This window comes from Parambassis ranga, chromosome 15 (genome assembly GCF_900634625.1).
Source record: "Parambassis ranga chromosome 15, fParRan2.1, whole genome shotgun sequence".
Classification (NCBI taxonomy): domain Eukaryota; kingdom Metazoa; phylum Chordata; class Actinopteri; family Ambassidae; genus Parambassis; species Parambassis ranga.
In genome coordinates this window covers 9,696,309-9,715,332 of record NC_041035.1, presented here as the reverse complement: position 1 = coordinate 9,715,332, position 19,024 = coordinate 9,696,309, and the positions used below count along the sequence as shown (strand labels likewise).

General features: G+C 40.9%; 3 protein-coding genes across 3 annotated transcripts; 2 read left to right on the top strand and 1 right to left on the bottom strand.

Annotated features, from left to right (window-relative positions):
• The first annotated feature begins 181 nt into the window (after window positions 1–181).
• On the top strand, window positions 182–4,071 carry itprip (inositol 1,4,5-trisphosphate receptor interacting protein). Its single transcript, XM_028422939.1, has 2 exons — window positions 182–300; window positions 1,808–4,071. Exon 2 carries the CDS (start codon window positions 1,865–1,867, stop codon window positions 3,476–3,478), a length of 1,614 nt encoding a protein of 537 aa, XP_028278740.1. The 5' UTR covers window positions 182–300; window positions 1,808–1,864; the 3' UTR covers window positions 3,479–4,071.
• Window positions 4,072–4,119: 48 nt separating this feature from the next.
• Window positions 4,120–6,606, bottom strand: LOC114446993 (glutathione S-transferase omega-1-like). The gene is made up of 6 exons (XM_028422941.1): window positions 6,449–6,606; window positions 5,624–5,732; window positions 5,315–5,537; window positions 5,136–5,237; window positions 4,936–5,042; window positions 4,120–4,425 (listed from the first exon to the last, which is right to left on the bottom strand). The coding sequence occupies exons 1-6, from the start codon at window positions 6,474–6,476 to the stop codon at window positions 4,275–4,277; spliced, it is 720 nt and encodes a 239-aa protein (XP_028278742.1). The 5' UTR covers window positions 6,477–6,606; the 3' UTR covers window positions 4,120–4,274.
• cfap43 (cilia and flagella associated protein 43) lies at window positions 6,602–19,024 on the top strand. The gene is made up of 38 exons (XM_028422938.1): window positions 6,602–6,770; window positions 6,880–7,133; window positions 7,233–7,329; window positions 7,422–7,589; window positions 7,678–7,792; window positions 7,895–8,039; window positions 8,117–8,196; window positions 8,272–8,403; window positions 8,474–8,590; window positions 9,010–9,087; window positions 9,177–9,325; window positions 9,410–9,513; window positions 9,603–9,752; window positions 10,236–10,396; window positions 10,521–10,685; window positions 10,759–10,889; window positions 11,464–11,620; window positions 12,006–12,113; window positions 12,580–12,657; window positions 12,805–12,912; window positions 12,988–13,092; window positions 13,183–13,293; window positions 13,720–13,905; window positions 14,190–14,396; window positions 14,576–14,662; window positions 14,807–14,884; window positions 15,405–15,533; window positions 15,614–15,733; window positions 15,827–15,934; window positions 16,147–16,233; window positions 16,309–16,397; window positions 16,494–16,704; window positions 16,814–16,926; window positions 17,060–17,219; window positions 17,372–17,542; window positions 18,438–18,518; window positions 18,600–18,753; window positions 18,837–19,024. Exons 1-38 carry the CDS (start codon window positions 6,742–6,744, stop codon window positions 19,010–19,012), a joined length of 4,899 nt encoding a protein of 1,632 aa, XP_028278739.1. The 5' UTR covers window positions 6,602–6,741; the 3' UTR covers window positions 19,013–19,024.

The following is a 19,024-nucleotide window of genomic DNA, read 5'->3' as shown; positions in this document are numbered from 1 at the left end:
GTTTAAGTATACCATCAAACTTTTTCCCCTCTGCACCTTATTTATAACAACTAATTAAAAAGTAATTTTTAAACAGGCATAGGCTCTAGGAGAAGTTTGCCCCTGGCAGCTCCACCGTGTCCGCTGTGTGAGAGCGGGGGAGGCTGGCCCCTCTCTCTCTCCTCTCTCCTCTCTTTGGGTGGAGCTCACTAACAGGAAACGTGAAGCTGTGAAACACACTGTAGACCCGCGTTGTTCACATGAGGCTGCTGCTGATGCTCTCACTTCACCATCATGCACTCACGTATGAACACCACAGAGGTAAGTGTACCAACTTTATCTTTACTTCTCTTTAACTTTAGGTAAGAGCGAGTCCGACCTAATAAACATTGTGTTCCCTACAAATAATGCATCGCATGTCCGTGAACGCCTCAGCTGGTCGCTGTTGTGTTCAGGCTCCACACAGAGTAGCGGTTGTTAGCAGGCTGTGAGGTGACTCATGTGTCTGGAATAATGTTTGTCTTCAGACACTTTTCCGTGATGAACAGCTCTGTATTTTGTTGCTAAGACAACGGAGGCAGTGACCATGTTTGAGTCCAGGCCACGACTACACAGCTATACGTCATACCTACACTGTTACTTAAACAGTGATGGACACAGTGGGAATAGTCACATCGTTGCTATGGTGAATAAAAACACTATACTGAGCAGCAGGTATTACACACTACATCAAAAAGTGGAGTCAGAGATAACTCCAGAAAATATGTAAATACTGAAATGCAAAAACAAAAACCTCTGCTGTAAAACTGCTGAGCCACAGGCAAATTCATTCCATGAAGAGAGAGTAGCTAATATGAATATTGTCTTTATCTTGTTGTCATACTCTGCAACAAACAGTGATCTTAAATAAGCTCCAGCTCAGGCCTCCTTTCTGGCTCAGTGTTTGTTTTGATGGACGGACCGATGTATGTGTTGGAAAGCGTCCGACTGAGTAAGTCATGGGAAGTTTCCCGGGCTCAGCTCTGTGGCCTCCCTCACTCCACCTTTAATGCTGTCTTTTTAAAACTTTAAGAACACTTCATCTTCTCATGTTACAGTGAGATCATGATGACTTCCCTTTTCTTGTTACCCGTGTAAAGGGAAGTCCCCTTTTTAGCACAGTTTTTTCAGTTTTGTCTTTATAGATGCTTCTGATGTTTAACATCTTATGTACAAGCAAGTAACCAATTACTTATTAAAGACAACCTGGGCTATTTGAGCATGTATGCTGCAGTCATGTGACACAACAGTATAAATAGTGAATGAAAACAATGCTTAGGGTTAAATTCTTGGAGCAGAAGCAAGGCATTTATGTAATTTCCTGTTCTGAGCAGTATATTGCATTAGCTGGTGACATCCAGGAAAAGAAGAGAATAAGTCACAGTCAGTACCCTTCACAATGTTAGCTGCATTTCAGACTTTACTGTTCTAAAACAGGCCACTGTTTCACTGTTTGCTGGGTGAAATGTTAACAGGATGTGAATGTTAACAGGCACAATGTGTAGTAACTAAATACAGATATCAGAAAAGGGCATGTTCTAAAGGTCTTCATCTTCCTTCCTCCCGTGTTTCACAGACTGATACGGGATGAGTGCGTCACTCAGCACACTGCCTCTATATTTAGAGGTACACTTTGTGCTTCCACTGATGGGTGGAGCACTTCATTAACATAACTAGATTTATATATGTATATATTGTTTTCTGTTTTGAGTGTAACTACTAACTGCTCATTTTTTCCTCATATGCACTTGTATGTTCACTAAAAACACTCTTTATGTCCTCTCTCCAGGATTTAAACTACAGCTGCCCAAACATCTGTGAGGTGTTTGCTGGAAACTAGCAGAAGATGCAGGGAGCCATCGCACGAGTGTGCATGGTGGTGGCTGCTGCCATATTAAACCACCCTTTGTTCTATCCACAAGAAAATGCCACTCTGCCGGACCAGGACGAGGAGCTAATGACTCGCATGCAGGAGCACGAGGAGATGCTGAAAATGGAGCAGGCCAAGCTGGAGAAAGAGTTGTTGCAGATGGACTCTGAGCAGGAGGAAAGCAGTTCCAAGGAGGATTATAGTTGGTACATCTGGAGCACTTTGTCTTTTGTAATATTCTTTGCTATCGAGATGTGCAGGGTGGATGTTGTTGATACTGAAATCCGTGCAGTTGAGGATGAAGACATCTATTCAGAGAGTGGATCTATCACACCCAGGATGTTGGTACTAGATAAAGACATCCTGAACAACTTCTGTGACAAATGCACGTACACATCAGCTCATGAAAACTGGAGGGTGAGGGAGTTTGCGGTGGGCTTTGCCGATGACTTGCTGGAATCACTCCGGAGCGTGTGCAACAGGGAGGTAGACATGGAAGTGGGTGACTTTGTGGGGATTGGAAGCATGTTTGAGTCTTGGAAGATGTGCAAGCCTTTGCTGTGCGACCTCATAGTGCCTTTCTCGCCTCCAGTTCCACACTCCTTCCAGTACCATCTGTGGTGCAGCCGCTCTAGTGACATTCCTCCAGACATGCAGGGCTGTGGCATGGTAAAGGTGACCAGGTTTGGGGAGAATGAGGAGGGCTGCCTCTGCGGCTTGGCGAACATGGGAGAGGATATGCTTTGTCTGTTGCATAGCAGGAACGACACGGTCAAAGCAGGCCACAGTCCAGATGAACTGCTGTGCTCCAAGAATACACATTTCTTAGCCAAAGATCAAGTCATGAGGTGGTTTCAGATCTCTGTGACCAAAGCGTGGGGACGCATCGCTCACAAATACGACTTTGAGGTCACCTTTCGCAACCTGGATGCGGCTGGAGCTCTGAAGATCCGATTTCGCTCAGGGAAGGTTATTGTAATGAACATCATCCCTGTGGTTCAGCTGGGGGATACAGACACTTATTTTGTCTCACACTTCCCATCAGACTGTGACAGCTGCCCAGACCCGTACTGGCCTCTCTCTTTTGCCGTCTACGAGAAGAATTTGCTAAAACATTTTGCTAAACGCCTTCCACCAAATTCCTGTCATTTACACTGCCTCCAGATTGTAACATTCCTCCACAAAAAGCAGTCAGGGCTCACGGGAAAAAGTGGCCTCACTAACTACCACTTAAAGACCGCCCTGTTGCACTTGTTGCTGAGCACCCACTCCTCTCTGTGGGGGGCTGAGAGTTTGGAGACAAGACTTCAGGATGTGCTCAGCTTTTTGCAGAGGAGCCTGCAGGAGAAGAGACTTAACCACGCTCTGATTGGGAATAATAAAGTGCCAGAGGAAGTCCAGCTTCCTGAGATGATATGCAGGGCAGAGCCCATCAATCTCTTCAGGCCTCTGGTGCTACACAGAAAAATTCATGCAGCAACAGTCAGACATTTTCAGGAGATGTTGAGAAATGCACCTGCGCTCTTACAAGAGTACACACCTTACTTATCTAATGGTGGCTTACACCACAGCTTAGATGAAGGTTTATGAGTTATCGCTTTAGATGTAATGTCAACAATAGAAGGTGCACGTACACCAGTTATTTCAGTTGTGGCACATATGTAGACAGAAGTGGTTTTGTTGCTGGCTTATTTTCTCCTCACAGCAAAGCAGAGTATTGAGAAAATAGTTCTCAGCTTCCGAAAACACCTTAGCAGCCAGACTACTTCTTGCTGTCACTGCACTTACATACCTACAGCAGCCAGGTCAAGGTAAATATATCACTCCTTAGATAATTTGCAAATAAAGTTGCAGTTTATCTTACATGCTTGAAATAGATCCTTTATCTCTTACGATATTAGAAATATGTAAGTTCCCATTGTGCTACACTAGCAGAGACTTCACCTGCAGCTCTGACCTTGTATGTCATATAACTAAGAGCAGTATTAAACAGTTATTTTAACAGAATTACCTCTCATACTGTACCAGTTTGAAGAGTATACCTTTTCCTAACAGTGTAGCAATATGTGGTTTTTCATGCATTTTTGTTGTAAATCAAATGGCAGCTATTTTTATGCATTCTGGTTAATATTTCTGTGTTGATGTCGAATCTTTTTTAGAGCTCCAGCTCACTAAGTGGAATTCCGTGTATTAAACTAAACATTTATCAGAAAATAAAAGATACTGGCTAGTCATTACATATTCAATTTTATTCAAAAAAGTGCCACATTTTCAAAAAGAGCAAATGATGATTTTACTTGAAATGATTTAACTTGTTAAATCTTATACCAAATATGACTCATGACATGAACACAAAGGGACGGCTGTAGGTTTTGTTCGGTGCTTTCTAAAGGCCGTAGTCGTAGTTGGGATTTCCTTCGGCGTAACTCTTGTAGAAGGCCTTGAAGGTGTCCACACTGTGTGCAGTGGCTTTGACAGCTGGGTCCTTCATCATGCACTCTGTCCACTTCTTAAGCTCAGGTGTCTTATCCAGGCAACTGAAATGACAAAGGGAATCAAATTACAGTACATGTACAAAGTAACATGAAAAGGTTTGGAAAAATAACCATTTGCGAAAGTGAAAAGATGTAGAAGTGCTTTAGCAGATAGGTAATGTAAAGATACTTTCTTTAAATGTTATTACCCTATTGGCTTTTATGTTTTATTTATATAAATGTCAGAAGGCAACTAACATACTTAGAACTGTTAAATTGGTACATAAATTGTTTGGTTTGTGAACAAATCATTGAGATTTGAAGAAAGGCCACAACTCATTAAAAATCAACAAAATATGTAGTGTAGGTTTTCATCAGATTGCATGAGTGCCACACTCATCAAATGAAGGAACACTGACTAGTATCTGTAATTCCCTGCTCCTTATAGTACTGTATCTACTGCTATTATTTACTGGATTGCTCCTCTCAAATGACTTTGAAAATGTATTTAAATGCTTCATTAATAAAAAAAAATATATTTATTTGTAATAATTTTCACAGACTATTACTCACTGTTTCAGCTCAAAGATCTCCAGCCTCTCAAACCACGGCCACATCATGTAGTCAATCATTGTGATGGAATCTCCACCGAAGAACTTTGTCTTCTTTTTCAATAGGTCCTGAAATATAAACATTACAGGTTAAGCTTTACATTCTTACAATATTTGTCTAGTGAATGTAAAATTTATATGTAACAAAAAAACAAAGCCTACTTCATTTAATTTGGAAAACTTCTCTTTCAGTTCAGCCTCCAGTCCTGAGACATCCTCGCCATTATTTCTCCCTGCTGGGATCTTGTAGAAGTATGGTACTACCTGTGGAAATAGTGGCATTTATTTATTTATTTATTTATTTAGTGTAGATGGGCACACCAAAATGTAAGTTCACATACCTTGGAAAATTGCTCCAGCATCATCTTCTGTTGAGCTTTACCAAAAGGAGAAGAAGGCAGAAGCTTCTTCTCGGGGTAGACCTCATCCAGGTACTCACAGGCGATGGGGGACTCATATATCACTTCACCAGCAGGGGTCTCCAGTGTGGGAACAAGGCCGAGAGGGTTCTTCTCAAGGAACCAGTCAGGCTTGTCTTTCAGGTGGATGTTGACTGTGTCATGCCTGAAACACAAAGGCAAGGTTAAGGTTTAAAGCAAAGACTACAATGTGTTATGATTAGTGATGCTATCTTTCAACAGTATCTTTACTTGATCCCTTTGGCATTCAGAACTAATCTGGTCCTCTGGGCGAAAGGGCAGAATCGCATGCTGTAAAGTCTGATATGGCCTTTGGGGACAGGACCAGGAGCAGCACTGCCTGAAACAAAAAGGCAATGTTAATGTGTGGGTTATGTAACTAGGAGAAGATGTTGATTTGTGTTTGTGACCATCAATATCAATATTCATACAAAAATAATTAGCATATAAATCTAGACTTATGTAGCTGTAAATCATCCAGATTTTTGTTTTTTATATTTTATAATAACAATTCTAACAATTTTCTTTAAAATCTAAATTCGTTAATTGACTGAATACCATAAAATTTGAATACCACATAAAAGCCCGAGGCGTTGTTCTCACCTGCAAATCATCAGAGTATCCACAATGAGCCGCTGTTTGTATGTGATACAGGTTTAAATGGTGCATTATGAAGTGTTTCAAATAATGCTGAGAGTTGATAAAATATGTTTGGGATTGTTTGCAGTAAGCTCCTGTTACGTCTAGATTTAAGAGGCGGTTACAAGAATGCACAATCATAATGACTTTGCAAAAATTCTGCTTCCGTATTCATTTGTCTGTCGTTATGCAAGAACTCAGCGCGGAAAAAATAAATGGAAGAAGCTCAGCACGTTGAGTTTTCACCAGTTTCTCCCAGATTAGACTGTAAACTAATGCAACCAATAGAAAAGACGATGCACCTAAAAAATATTTTAAAAGAAGAAGTGCAACTTTTTCCTAGTCGTATTTTAAGCATTGCTACCGAAACATTACAATGACCCACAAGAGGCTTTCTTTCTATGCGCCACGTCTTACCTTTGGCGAAACTCTTCTCAGAAGACATGACAACACTTTCGTGGAGAAAAGACTGACTGTGAGAATCGACTTTGCACAAACGCTGTCAACGACAGAGAAGACAGATGTGATCCTTGATATCAAGCAGAATAAAACGTCTGATACTTCCGGGTTGTTTGCGTCAGACCAACAATCAGCCAATGGCATGGAAGGGTGGTTTCTTGGGAGTGTAGTGGTAACCAGGGATACGGAATAACTCGCTGTGAGTTTGTGTGTTTTTCCTCAATGAAACAATTGTTGAAATTGTGTTAAAAATGTACGACAGCGGAAGTTTGGATGTCAGGTACGTTTCCGCTACAAGTGCACTTTACTCTGTTATTTTTACTGTATGCAAAGTTGTCAATAGACGGAAGCTAATAGTCGCTAATATGTGTCCCTTTCATTACCTCCAGGTGGATACAAGGATTTACAAACAGAAGTATCGACTTTGTGGACAATAACACAGTATGTTATAAATGTGGAAATTACATCTGTTTCCTGAACCTGGAGACAAAAACTCAAAGCGTGTTTCAGAGTCCTGGCAGAGGCGTCGGTGCATTGACAGCCAATGGAAACAGTGGGGTTTTTGCTTTTTCTGATCAAAAACTATCCCCATCTATATTTGTGTATGTTTACCCTGCACTTCACCTGAAAAATGAACTAAAGGGTAAGGGCCTTCAGGTGACAGCATTACCCAAATCGGGTATGATTTCATTTTAATCTTGGCAGATGTTCTGTTTATATAACCTCTGGATCTTTTATGTAGGAGCAGCACAACTGGACTACACATGTCTGGCACTAAGCGATGGTGGTCCATACTTGGCCTGCTGTTCCTCTCTTCCTGACCACACCATTACAGTGTGGTAAGCCGCTGAAAGCTTCACACTACCTTATATTTACAGTTGTGTTTATTTAGGCGGAGCAGCTATTTTAACCGACTGACTGTGTGATACAGGAACTGGGAAAATGCGGAGCCAATTTGTACACAGCTACAAGCTGGGCGGGATCTCATCTCCATGGTGTTTAACCCCCTGAACTGGCTCCAGCTTTGTGCTTTAGGCACTGCATCCCTCACTTTGTGGAATATTGAAAGGAGTGGCAGCTTTCATGTCCTGAAATCAAGGTACAGCATAGGCATGTTGTTAAAATATAGATGATACAGAATCCAACAGTGTTAAGTAATTTGTGTGTGTGCGTTTTTTTTTTTGCAGCATGATAGATCTTCCAGCAACTGATGGTTCCTTTGTTGAGAGAATGACACCCATGTCTCAAACTAGCAACCAACCACCAGCAGCCATCTCAGAGCTCATGGCAGACAGTACTGGGGTATATCATTCAGCTGTCACTCACACCTATAGAAACATTTCATAGCATAGACAAACACGACAATATCTAAACTGTCCCCAAAATTCACATGTGTTTACACAGCCTAACCCCTGCAACAGAGCCAGACTAACTCCTACTGCCATCTGCTGGACACCCACATCAGAGCTTTATGTGGGCTGTGCAGAGGGCTTCCTGCTCCTTATTGATCCAGAGAGCCTCAACATCTCTGTCCTTATCAGCCCCACATGTAAGCAAACATGTCCACAGAATGGTGCCAGATATTTTAAAAAGTGTTGGAAAAAATGATGTTTCTTCTTTGTTCAGCTGCTGATGCCACCCCAGAATTTAAAGGCAACTTTCAAGGTTTAACCCTAAATAAGAATGGTCTGATCACTGCAGGAAAGGTACCACCCTATGCACCTTTTAATGTATGTATCACACTTTAAACAACAGAGACTCACTTACAAAATGTGTCACAGGAGAGTTTGGTGCACTGTCTGCAAATCAAAGGAACTAAGATTGACATCACACAAACATGGCATTTAGAAGGACCCGTCACAACTGTGAAGTACTCCCCAGATGATGAAACATTACTTCTATCCTCCAATATGGTAAGTGTTGTACAGCAGACACAATATGAACATTTCACTTGAGATGAGTGATACATCTGTACACCTTCAGGGGCAAATCTATTTGCTGAAACCAACCCAGTCAGATGAGGTTGTGAAGGTCTTGGATGTTCTCAGCGGCGACTTTGTGACAGCAGCTTTTCTGCACTCTGACAGGAACATTTGTGTGGTAAGACATACATGTTTGCATTGCCCCCATTTGTCTTCTTTTTCCTACAAGGTACAGGGTGTTTACATGCACATACAGTGCAGATCTAGATTTGGTTTCCTATCCTGGTTTTAATTCAGATGTAATGTTTCCATAAGAAACTTGCACAACATAGAATGTTTAGTAACTCGAATAAGATGTTTACATGCAGCAGCAAATAGGCAACCACTAAGCTTCTTCCTCATCTTGTGGAGTAGTCTGTGGGTGCCAAATGGGGTGAATAGCTTATGGCATGATACATTTTTCTCCATTCTTCAGAGCTGACTTTAATTATCTAAACAGAAATGCCACAAAAAGTTATACTTATCTTGTTTGTATCCTTTAATACATGGGAGTGATTTTTAAATGTTCTGTGATGTTTGTGTTTGTAATGGTTGCAGTCTTTGAGACACTCCGGTGAACTGCAGCTCTGGTCTTCAGATGGTGTCTGCCTCAGTTTTCTGTCTCTTCAAACTGAGGTCAGAGTGTATGAATGCATCAGCAAAATTACGTACTACCATAATTTAATCAATTCCATATACTAAAAGAAAACAGTGCATCTGTTTAGGTGACAGCTCTGGCTTGCTGTCCTATTGCCCTTTATGCAGCAGTTGGAACAGCTTCAGGAAACATCCTCTTTATTGACATGAATAAGGAGCAGCAGCCTCGCCTGGTGCACCAGGTTCATCTCTACCACGCCGCTGTGGATCACTTAGTGCAAGTATCCTCCATCACTGTGATGCCATGAAAAGAGGATGACTGCTTCTATGTAAATGAAAGTAACGATATGTGTTTGTACAGTTTTGATCAAAAGGGCCACTACCTTCTCAGCAGCTCCTCAGATTCACACGTCTATGTTCTGGATGCAAAGCCGTCACAGATGTTTTCAGTCATAGGATACACAGGTAAATACTGCAAAACTCAGAAGAATGAAAATGTGCATACTAACAACTAACACATAGTTGTTTGTAACATCCGATGTTTTTTTCCTTAGTTATTCCAGGATCCATCTTGTCACTTTCCACTCAGTGCATCAGTGACAGTGAGGAGGTGAATGTTCTCGCCCTTTGTGCTGGACAGGAGGACAAACATCTGGATGGCAGTGTGCTTACAGTCCTCTCTCTGCCCACCAGGAGCCTCAGAGGTACAGCATTGTTGCTACTCATAAATATTGTTTTTTATATAGGTTTTCTCTGAACACTCTGATGCTGTCAGTGTCTGAAAACATCTCATTAGCCATTAAATGAGGCATTTTAAACCACCACAGCTTCACTACAAGGAAACCAAATTTGCCTTTTAAGGCTGAAAATCTCTCATCAGAGGACTTCCCGACCACATTCATCATGCACATAACTGATTAAAGCTATCCAGTTGTTTTGATGTGGTGTCACTCTCAGTGTTAAAAATAGCACAGCAAACCTTTGTTTATACAGCAGCCTGGAAAACCGTGTTGAACAACACAGAGGAGTCTCCAGGGAAATGTGCAAACTTTAAGTAGACAGTGTTTATAGTCATTTTAAATGAAAGACCACAATAGAAATCCCAGGAGCAGCTACTAAAGAATCCTGAATGAAAGTGAGCCTGACACTCTCTGATCCCTTATTTATCTGCATCTGTTGTCCTGCAGGCCCAGATTGTGTAGACCGACATGGTTGTCTGTCAAGTCAAGTCGTCAGAGTGTTAAGTTACAAAGTGCCTCATCCTCTTCAGTCCTGTGTTCTGGGAATCAGTCAGGTCTTCGCTTACTGTCACGAGAGGAAAGCCCTTCAGCGGTTTCAGCTTCCTGGGGTAAATAACTTCACAGCAAAAATGACAGCATGGCTCCACTCTGACTTTTTGTATTGTAAAACAAACTGTGGTCTCAGGTGTTAATTTTCATATTAATACACAAAACTCTGATTTGTCCTCTCAGGTCACAGATGGTTTCTCCAGTCAGCAAGTTATTCAGCTGAAACCAGAGCAGGAAGTGAGGGCTCATCTGCTGGGCCCTGCCTCACTCATTCTGTCTCCCCATCACTTGTGGTTGGCTTCTGTTGGCCGGGATGGTTTACTGCAGATTAGAGAAACAGAATCCATGGTAAGAGCTTATTTCAATTTGTTGTTCTTGTACATGTTTTACTGGTTTCATGATGAAGATGCTTCACCTGCAGGAGCAGTACATGGAGCTGCATTGTCACTCTTGCCATCTCGGTGGCGTCCGGAGTGTGTCCTTCTCCACGGACAGTCACTTACTCCTCACCACTGGCTTCACTGATGGCTCTCTTGTGTGCACTAATCTCAGGTAAAGCAACAAGCAGTCTTTCATTCTTACATAAGGCTTAGCTGTGACCACTGGAGGGAGCTGTTGTTTGCAGTAGGTTCTCAGTATCACAGCACACTATTCTTTATTCTTTTTTAATCACTGCTTATGTAATATTTTTACTATGCCACATTTGTATTCACCAGTTTGTCTAATCCACTGACTGCCTGAATAGATTCTAATGGTAAAACTTAAAGGTCAAGTTTAATGATCGAGATTTTTCTTTTTTTAAAATAAAAGTAACTTCTGCATAACCAAAAGGCAATATAAAATATGTCTCTATTGAAATGATTAAAAGCAGAAAAAATGAGTCACACTGTTTTCCTAAATGTTCCCAATCCACAAACAGTCTGTAATTTCTTTGATGAGTGATGAGTTCATTTAAAATCCAACTTTACACTGAAACAAAAACGCTCATGTGGCACTGATGGAGGAAGAAAGTCCTGAATTACAGACAGAAAAACACACTGTTGGTTTTGGGCTTCTTGTGGAAAGAGAACTAGTAAATACCTTCACATAATTATTGTGTATATTTGTGTTCCATGGCTCCATACAGAACTAAAGATGTTGGTGCCCATAAAGTGAAAGAAGCTACTGAGTATATCCAGCCTGAGGCTCATTTCTTGAAGAAAATGTTTGATACTGAAAACCCTATTCTGGATGGCTTGCCAGCATGGGAGCAAAGGTCTTTGACCAGCACAGAAAAACCAAGGGTAAGGGAGGAAAAAACAATCTTATATTATATTATATTATATTTTAAATAATCTTTTTTGTATAAATTTCACATCCCAGAGCACAAACTGTACTGGATCTTATGCTGCAGGAGCTTTTAACGGAACACTACAATTACAGATAGTGCTCTTGACTCCACTGAAGTGATTTTCTATCACGTTCACCAGGGTTGATTGTACCAACAATAAAAGAGATGCATAATGATGATATTTATTTACCAGCATGGGGATATTTATTGTTATTTCTATTATGCCTCATGCATTACTTTCCATGTGTACCAATGCAGCAATGTGTCTATGGAAACGCTTTGATTTATCTACCATGTGTCTCTGGGTTATTTCCATATGTGTGGCTAACACTCTGCAGGTCTTGGGTGGACCATCTGTGGATGTGGCCGCGCAGGATGAGAGCAATGACACACCGCTGTGTGCTCCTCCGTCACATCCCACCTGGCTGGAAAGCAGGCGAGAGGCGGTCAGTGACTAGCACGCTGTAATATTTGTGGCAGTGACACAATATATAGATACACAACTGTGTTTATACGTGTTCACGTTTCTCTGCAGTTCTGTAGTTTCGAGGATAACAAAAGTGCCCTTTGCACCAGCGTGTAATATTTGCTCCAGAAAACAGCTGTGTTGTTTTTGGCACACAGCCGCTCTGTGCTTGATTTATTATGTCTTATAGAGTGAGAAAATCTACCCATTACCATGTTATAGTGCTGCAAAGCAGATAAGCTTTTTCAGAAGCCTGCGCAGTACTTCATCAGTTGACAAAGCTTCTTAATAACCAAAGATTGATACTGCAGCACTGGCAAGTTATAAAATGTTAGATAGCATTTTATTTTTCTTGTCACGCTGTCATATTTATTACTATATAATCACTGTTTTTTGCTTACTGTAGTGCTGTAATCAGTGCCAATCAAACTGTATGTTGTGAACAGGTTATAAAAGAAGATACTGAGCAATTTTCTGAGACAAAGGAAATGCTAAGGGAGACCATCAGACAGTTACGTGACAGTGTAAGTGAATTTTATTACATATTTGGTTGTTTTCAGTCAATTTCGTGTCTTAAGAACATTTGAACATTTTAAAATCTAGACCTTTACAAAAAATTAGTAAGTATGAAGTCACACAGAGAGATGTTAAAATGCTCTCTCTGTTGTCAGATTCAGGAGATGGTGCGTGAAAACGACAACCTCCCAGAAGAACACTTTAATTTAGACGTTGACGAGCAGAAAAGACTTGAGGCCATGGCAGAGGAGGAGGCCAGGAGGGTACTGTACACACAAAGACATAAATGCACTCTTCAGTTTTGCTTTGTTGTAATCCTTCATGTTTCCTCAATGTAGGTGAGAAGTGAAATTGAATGGGACATAGTAGAGAAGTGTTACCTCCATGATGTCCTAAAGAAAGAATACTGGGATTCAGTGAAAGTCAAAGGCAGAGCCATTAGGGTAAATAATAATAATAATAATACTGAGATGTCAAACAGATACGTTTGTGTTGCTTAACAGCACTTTTTGTATTCTGGATCTCTACCACAGGCCTTTCACTCTGAACTTGAGGTGCAGAACTATCCTCTGAGAGAGCAAACAGAAAAGGACTTGGAGGACCTCAGCAGGGTTCAGGACATGAGGAGACTTGAAAACACTGCTGTAAGTGTGGCATAAATTGTGACTAAATGAAGTGTGATGAGTTAGATTTGATTAAAGTCGCATGTTCATCACATGAGTGTGAAACAGAAATGCAGCATCTTCAGAGAGCTGCGAAACCTTAATTATAGAAATGTTCACTTTCTAAAAAGATTCATTTTATGGGAAAACCATTCCAAGTTAAAACAGGTTTACCGCTGGAAACAATTTGATGCTTTATCTCACAGTCCTTCATTTGACCTTCCATGGTTGCAAAGTTTTGAGATGCTTGAGCACGTGCAATTACACCCAGTGTGTTGAAACTCTGTTTAGATTTATAGTCTTGTGGCCTATGTTGTTTCCATGACTCTCTTCTCTGCAATATTCTGTGGATCAAGTTTTTATTCTTATGGACACAGATTTACTACTTATGTAATGTTTATTTTGCAGCTGACCAGCTTAAAGAAAAGTGACGGCGCACAGAAGGAAGAGCAGGGGAAGGAAGGCCATGAGGCGGAGAGGGCTGCTCTCACTGAAAGTTTTTCCACTCGACTAGGATACTCAAACCCTTATGTCTATGATCAGTTCAGCCTGCAATCCACAGAGCAGAGGATCAATCAGATAATCCTGCTGCAGGTGGGAACTTGTCTCAACACAAGGGGATTAATAATATCTTTCTGAGAAGTGATATGAGGCATACAGCTGCCATTACATGCAGTCAATAACCTTTGTGAGGTCTCTGTGTTGGCTAAATGATAATTGTAAGACACTTTCTACCGTAGGCCACAGACTTATCAATCACCCATTGTGTACTGTGCTTTTTCCGCACTTAAAGAAATAACTCAGTCATTTGCAGTATTTTCATATGGATCGTAAATAACATTCCTTGTTTGTCATGTTTTAATGGTCTCTGAATGCAGGACACAATTCACCGCATCAAGATGGGTTTCAATGTTGACTTTGATGCGCTGCACAGCCAGAAGGTGCAGGAGCTCAAACGCATCAAGGACAGGAACAGACAGATCAGAGAGATCATGCAGGATCTGAACATGAACCAGGAGCTGTGGGAGCCCAGCTTGACCACCAGCGAGTGGCCAGAGAGTCTGCTCCGTGTTAACGACTCTGAGGTTACTGTCCTCACTAAACATCTAATCAGTAGACAGAGTTCACATAAAGTTCAACAAACATAGCGTGTTTACATACATAACTACTGTGGTTGTTTGTTCTTTTACTGAAACGTGGAATTATATGTGGTTATATGAGATATTGTCTCCGCACCCAGGATATCTCCTTTGTCCCACTCTAGATAAAAGCAGAAAGGTACCTCACCCCAGAGCAGAGAAAGGAGCAGGAGAGGAAGAAGCTGGAGGAGCAGAGTCGTTTAGCTGCTCAAGTATGTCGCCATAATAAATATCTGTCAGCCCTTGTTTGTGCAAGTTCTACAAGTACTTTCATATAGTGCAGCACACAGAGATACACAGAATAGACAAGGTGGTTAGTTTGTGAGTGTTCATCAGTTCTTGTCCTTCTGTTGCAGGTGGATGAATGCAGAGATAAGGGTCTGGATGACATGATGGATGGAGTGCTCGAAGTGAAAAAAGAAGACATCTTGAAAGTGGGGAAATTATTTATGACTATTTATTATTTTCTGTTTAAAGAAACAGTTTGAGCCCAGATATAGTACATCCACACTAATATATAACACCATCTGATGATGAATTTAGATGTAGATTCTTTCCCCCCTTTTAACCTATTAAACTACAGGAAGCTGTGTGCAGTGGTTAAGGGCTATGGGCTAGTGATTTTTAATCTTCTTTAAATAGTACCATGAATTACACAGAGGTTTGACAATCAACGATGTCTACAGCATCATATGGTTTTGTAGGTCGGTGACATCTCATCCAACAAAATGTTACCAACACTGATTAATTAATCAGTTAATTTAGAAAATGTAAGTGTAATCAATGTTTTTAGAGTGCTTATCTTATTTTATAATCTGGTGTTATTGTGTTTTTGTCCCTTTCATCTAATGATGTATACAGGACTTTTGTAAACTTGAGGTTTTTGCCAGTGTGTCCTTCAATTAGAAGAATCAGCATGAAGGGCACATAGTTTCTATTGAATTTACTCCACAGGATATCCCTCCGCCTGAGTTTGTTTTGACCAAACCTGAGATTCAGTGGAGTGAGGAAGAGAAAAAGGTCTACAAAGAGTATGAAAAGAAAAGACAAACGCTCAGCGAAGAGAGGGAGAAATACAAAAAGGTATAACCTGGCAATGCACTGAACAGAAATGATATTTATTTCTGATCAGTATGAACCATCTGTGAACTATGTGGTTGCAGTCACTGGAAACTGAAATAAAAAAGCTGCAGGATTCCATCAAGGAAGCAACTGAAAGGTTTGATGAAGCTTTGACAAAGCTGTTGGAGACGAAGGTGAGATGTACAGTAGCTATATACCAGGTGAGCCAACACAGACATACACACCGACAGAGTGAAGAACTCCCATTCCTGATTTTCTTTAAAATAAAATACTGTTTTTTGTGTAATTTACAGGAAGAGCTCAAGATTACTTATCTCGTTGGTTCAGTCCTTATGGAGGAGGAGATGAGAAACCAAGAGCTGGAGTTCAAGCTTAAACTTGAAAAAATGTTGGCATACAAGGTCAGAGCACTCAGTAATGCTGGAGGAATTTATGGCTGCCAGCTTTAGAGTTTGTGAGAAGTGGCAGAAATGTTCAGCTTCACTGTGTTACCTCCCATCATTAGGGTGTGTTTTGCAAGAGCTAACCTGCTAATTAGTTAGGTTCGAATGCTGCCACTCAATAATTTGGATAAATGCTGCTCTGGTCATATTGATATGTACGTTTCTGACAGGAAGAAATTGGAGAAGTAGTGAGGACATGTGAAGAAGAAGCAGAATTGTTTCACCAGGCCTATGAAATCCTTGTAGGAGAGGACAAAGTAAGCCTGCTAATTAAATACTGAAATCATTATGACTTTGACTTACATAAAACAATATAATACATGTCTCCCAAGGTTCTTGACAAAGAGTTCAGGAAGGGATTCTTCGATGTACCAACTAGCATGGTTGATCACCTCTATAAGCTGTTCAAGCGTAGACCCAGGTTTGTTGTCATGGCTTCACACAGAAACTGCATCATTTGTGTTGTAACAACCTCTATAGCCTTTTTTGTCTTAGTCTATAGTCTTTTATGCCTCAGGGTTCAAAAGATGAGGACCCAGACCGACAACAACTCCAGCCTATTCAAGGAGCCTCATCTGTGCAGTTCTTTGGCTCCTGATGGGCTCAGCAAAATGCTTCAGGCCATGGAAGAGCTGGATGCTCCAGAGAAAATGCCAGAAGGCCTGAACCCGACAATCTGGGAGAGATTTTGTGTTGTCCGCAGAACAAAAGTAGAAAGTGAGCAAAAGGTGACATGGACAAAGACGTCTAATTCTAAAACACAAACAAATATAAAGTTAAATATGAAGACTAACGCTGCAACTTTCTGTCTCTTTGTGATGAACACATCCTTTGCAGGTTAAAGCAAAAGCACTGACTCTGGCTGAGATGCAGGCATTCCTGCAGCGCAGAAGAGACGAGGACAACACTGCTCAACAGGAAATTAAAAATCTCTCTGAGGCCCTTGAAAGGTACAGCAGTAATGTTGTCACTCACATGATTTGACAGGTTGCCTAACAGCACCAATAATAAAAGGTAAATACAATACAGCCATTCTTATTTTTATTATACAATGATCCTTTTTTGCAATTTCTTCTACTCTAGTCTGCATAAGGAGAGGAACTACCTCTTGATGGACACCATGGTCCAGCTCATACTTAAACAGGGCCAGGTGGAGGTGCCTGCCACAGACCTGACTTCAGAGTGCACTGACTTCATTCTGTATCACAGGAGTGTGGTGGACAGCCTCAGATCAAGCATCAGGGTCAGCCTTAAACACCAGACACAAACATGCACACACATCACCTCTTGTATGGCCTGAGAGGCATATATATATATATACGCTTGATTGCAATTAGTTTGATAAAAGGAGCCAAAAAGAGTGGTATGTTTTAAAGTTATTATCTCTCTGATTAGACACTTGCTGAGCAGAAGATAGCCTCCATGGTGAGCTGCAAAGACTTCCGTAAAGGCATCATCCAAACACAGTGGGAGCACAAAGTAATGAGGAAGCAGATAGAAGACCTTGGCGAAAAGATGAGGGACATCAAGATGATACAACTCTCGGAGGAGCAACATGATATGGCTGTAATGTTATCCTCTAAAACATCTAACTCTGTCCTTTGTTCTCACAGGCTGGTATTACTTTCATTTTGAATTGTCCGTCAGTGTTAGTGATGATAAAACTATAGGGTGACGATTAGATTTCACTGTCTATATAACTCTTACATGGTAATTAGATGCCAGACATATCTGCTTCTGCTTCAAATGACAATGAAATATCTGCTGTTAGGGTGAAATGTTAATCCCATCAGCATTTCAGGCCAAAACCTCAGTCGGTGATATCAAGGCAGGTATTTGGTTTTTGGCAGCATCGAATGTTTTGAGAGCAGAAAATTACTACCATCCTGCAGAGCAGATGGAGAATCTTTTATTGAAGACACACACACACTATTCATGCGAGGTTCCCACCCTGTTTTTTCCTCCTCTTTTTTAAAACTCTTACCCAGTCAGCAGAGAATAGTAAGCATTCTATCTTTCTTGTTTATTTGGTTTTTGCGTTTTTTTGCATTCTAACAGCTGCTTTGTGCCTTAATGTTTAGTTTACAGCATTACCAGTTGAATCAAAAACAGACCACATAAGCTGAAAGGATATGTTGCTCTTGGTTGAAATCTGTTAACCCCTTACTGCACAATGTAAAACACATGAAAACCAAATGCAAATCAATGAGTCATGTTTTTTTTTTTATTAAGTCGATGTGCATGGCACATGAGTTTCCAGCCCTGAGTGCCAGTTTCCTTTGGTTCAGGTAGCTCTGCTGTGGTGCAGCTTCCTCTCATTGTTAAGCCCCTGTAACCATGAGAAAGAAAAACTGTGAATATAAACAAATGCATCCTGAGGGATCCCAAATGTTTTACATTGGATCCCTCATCAAAAGGTGTAGAGGCGATATAAAACTGTGTTATTCTCTTTTCATTTCAGTATCTCACCAAGAGAGATCACAAGAGTCGTATGTCCAAGCAAGTTTCTATCATGGAGAAAAGCATAGCTTTGATGAAAAAGGTAACAAAACAATGAACCGTCAGTCAGCTCTGTGTTGTTGTTTACTTTCCATATGTGACTGAATAAACATATTATTTCCAGACTCATCTGAAGAATGTGCAACAGCGCATGAAAAAGATTGAGCAGATCAACAGACAGGCAGCCTTAAAAACCAAGAAGAGTGTAGTTTTAGAACAGCGGGTTCCTGACACACAGGTGACTGTGGCAGAGCTGAAACACAACAGTGACGCAACAGGTAATGTACAAACAGTTGTTGCTCTAATTACACATGTTACATGTTGGAGTGCTTGGCTGGTAATCTCTCATTTTGGCATTTAGATTCAAAAGTAATTAGGGCAGCTAAACGAGAAGCGCGCTACCAGCAAATCGTTCGGAGGAGCAACTTGGAGGAACTTGCCAGAACACAGGCAGACGAGCTCGCTGTCCTCTGGTCAGAGGTTGAGCGACTAACGAGGAAGAACTTTCCATCCCTTGATCAACTGACACATAACTGACAAAAGCCTTTT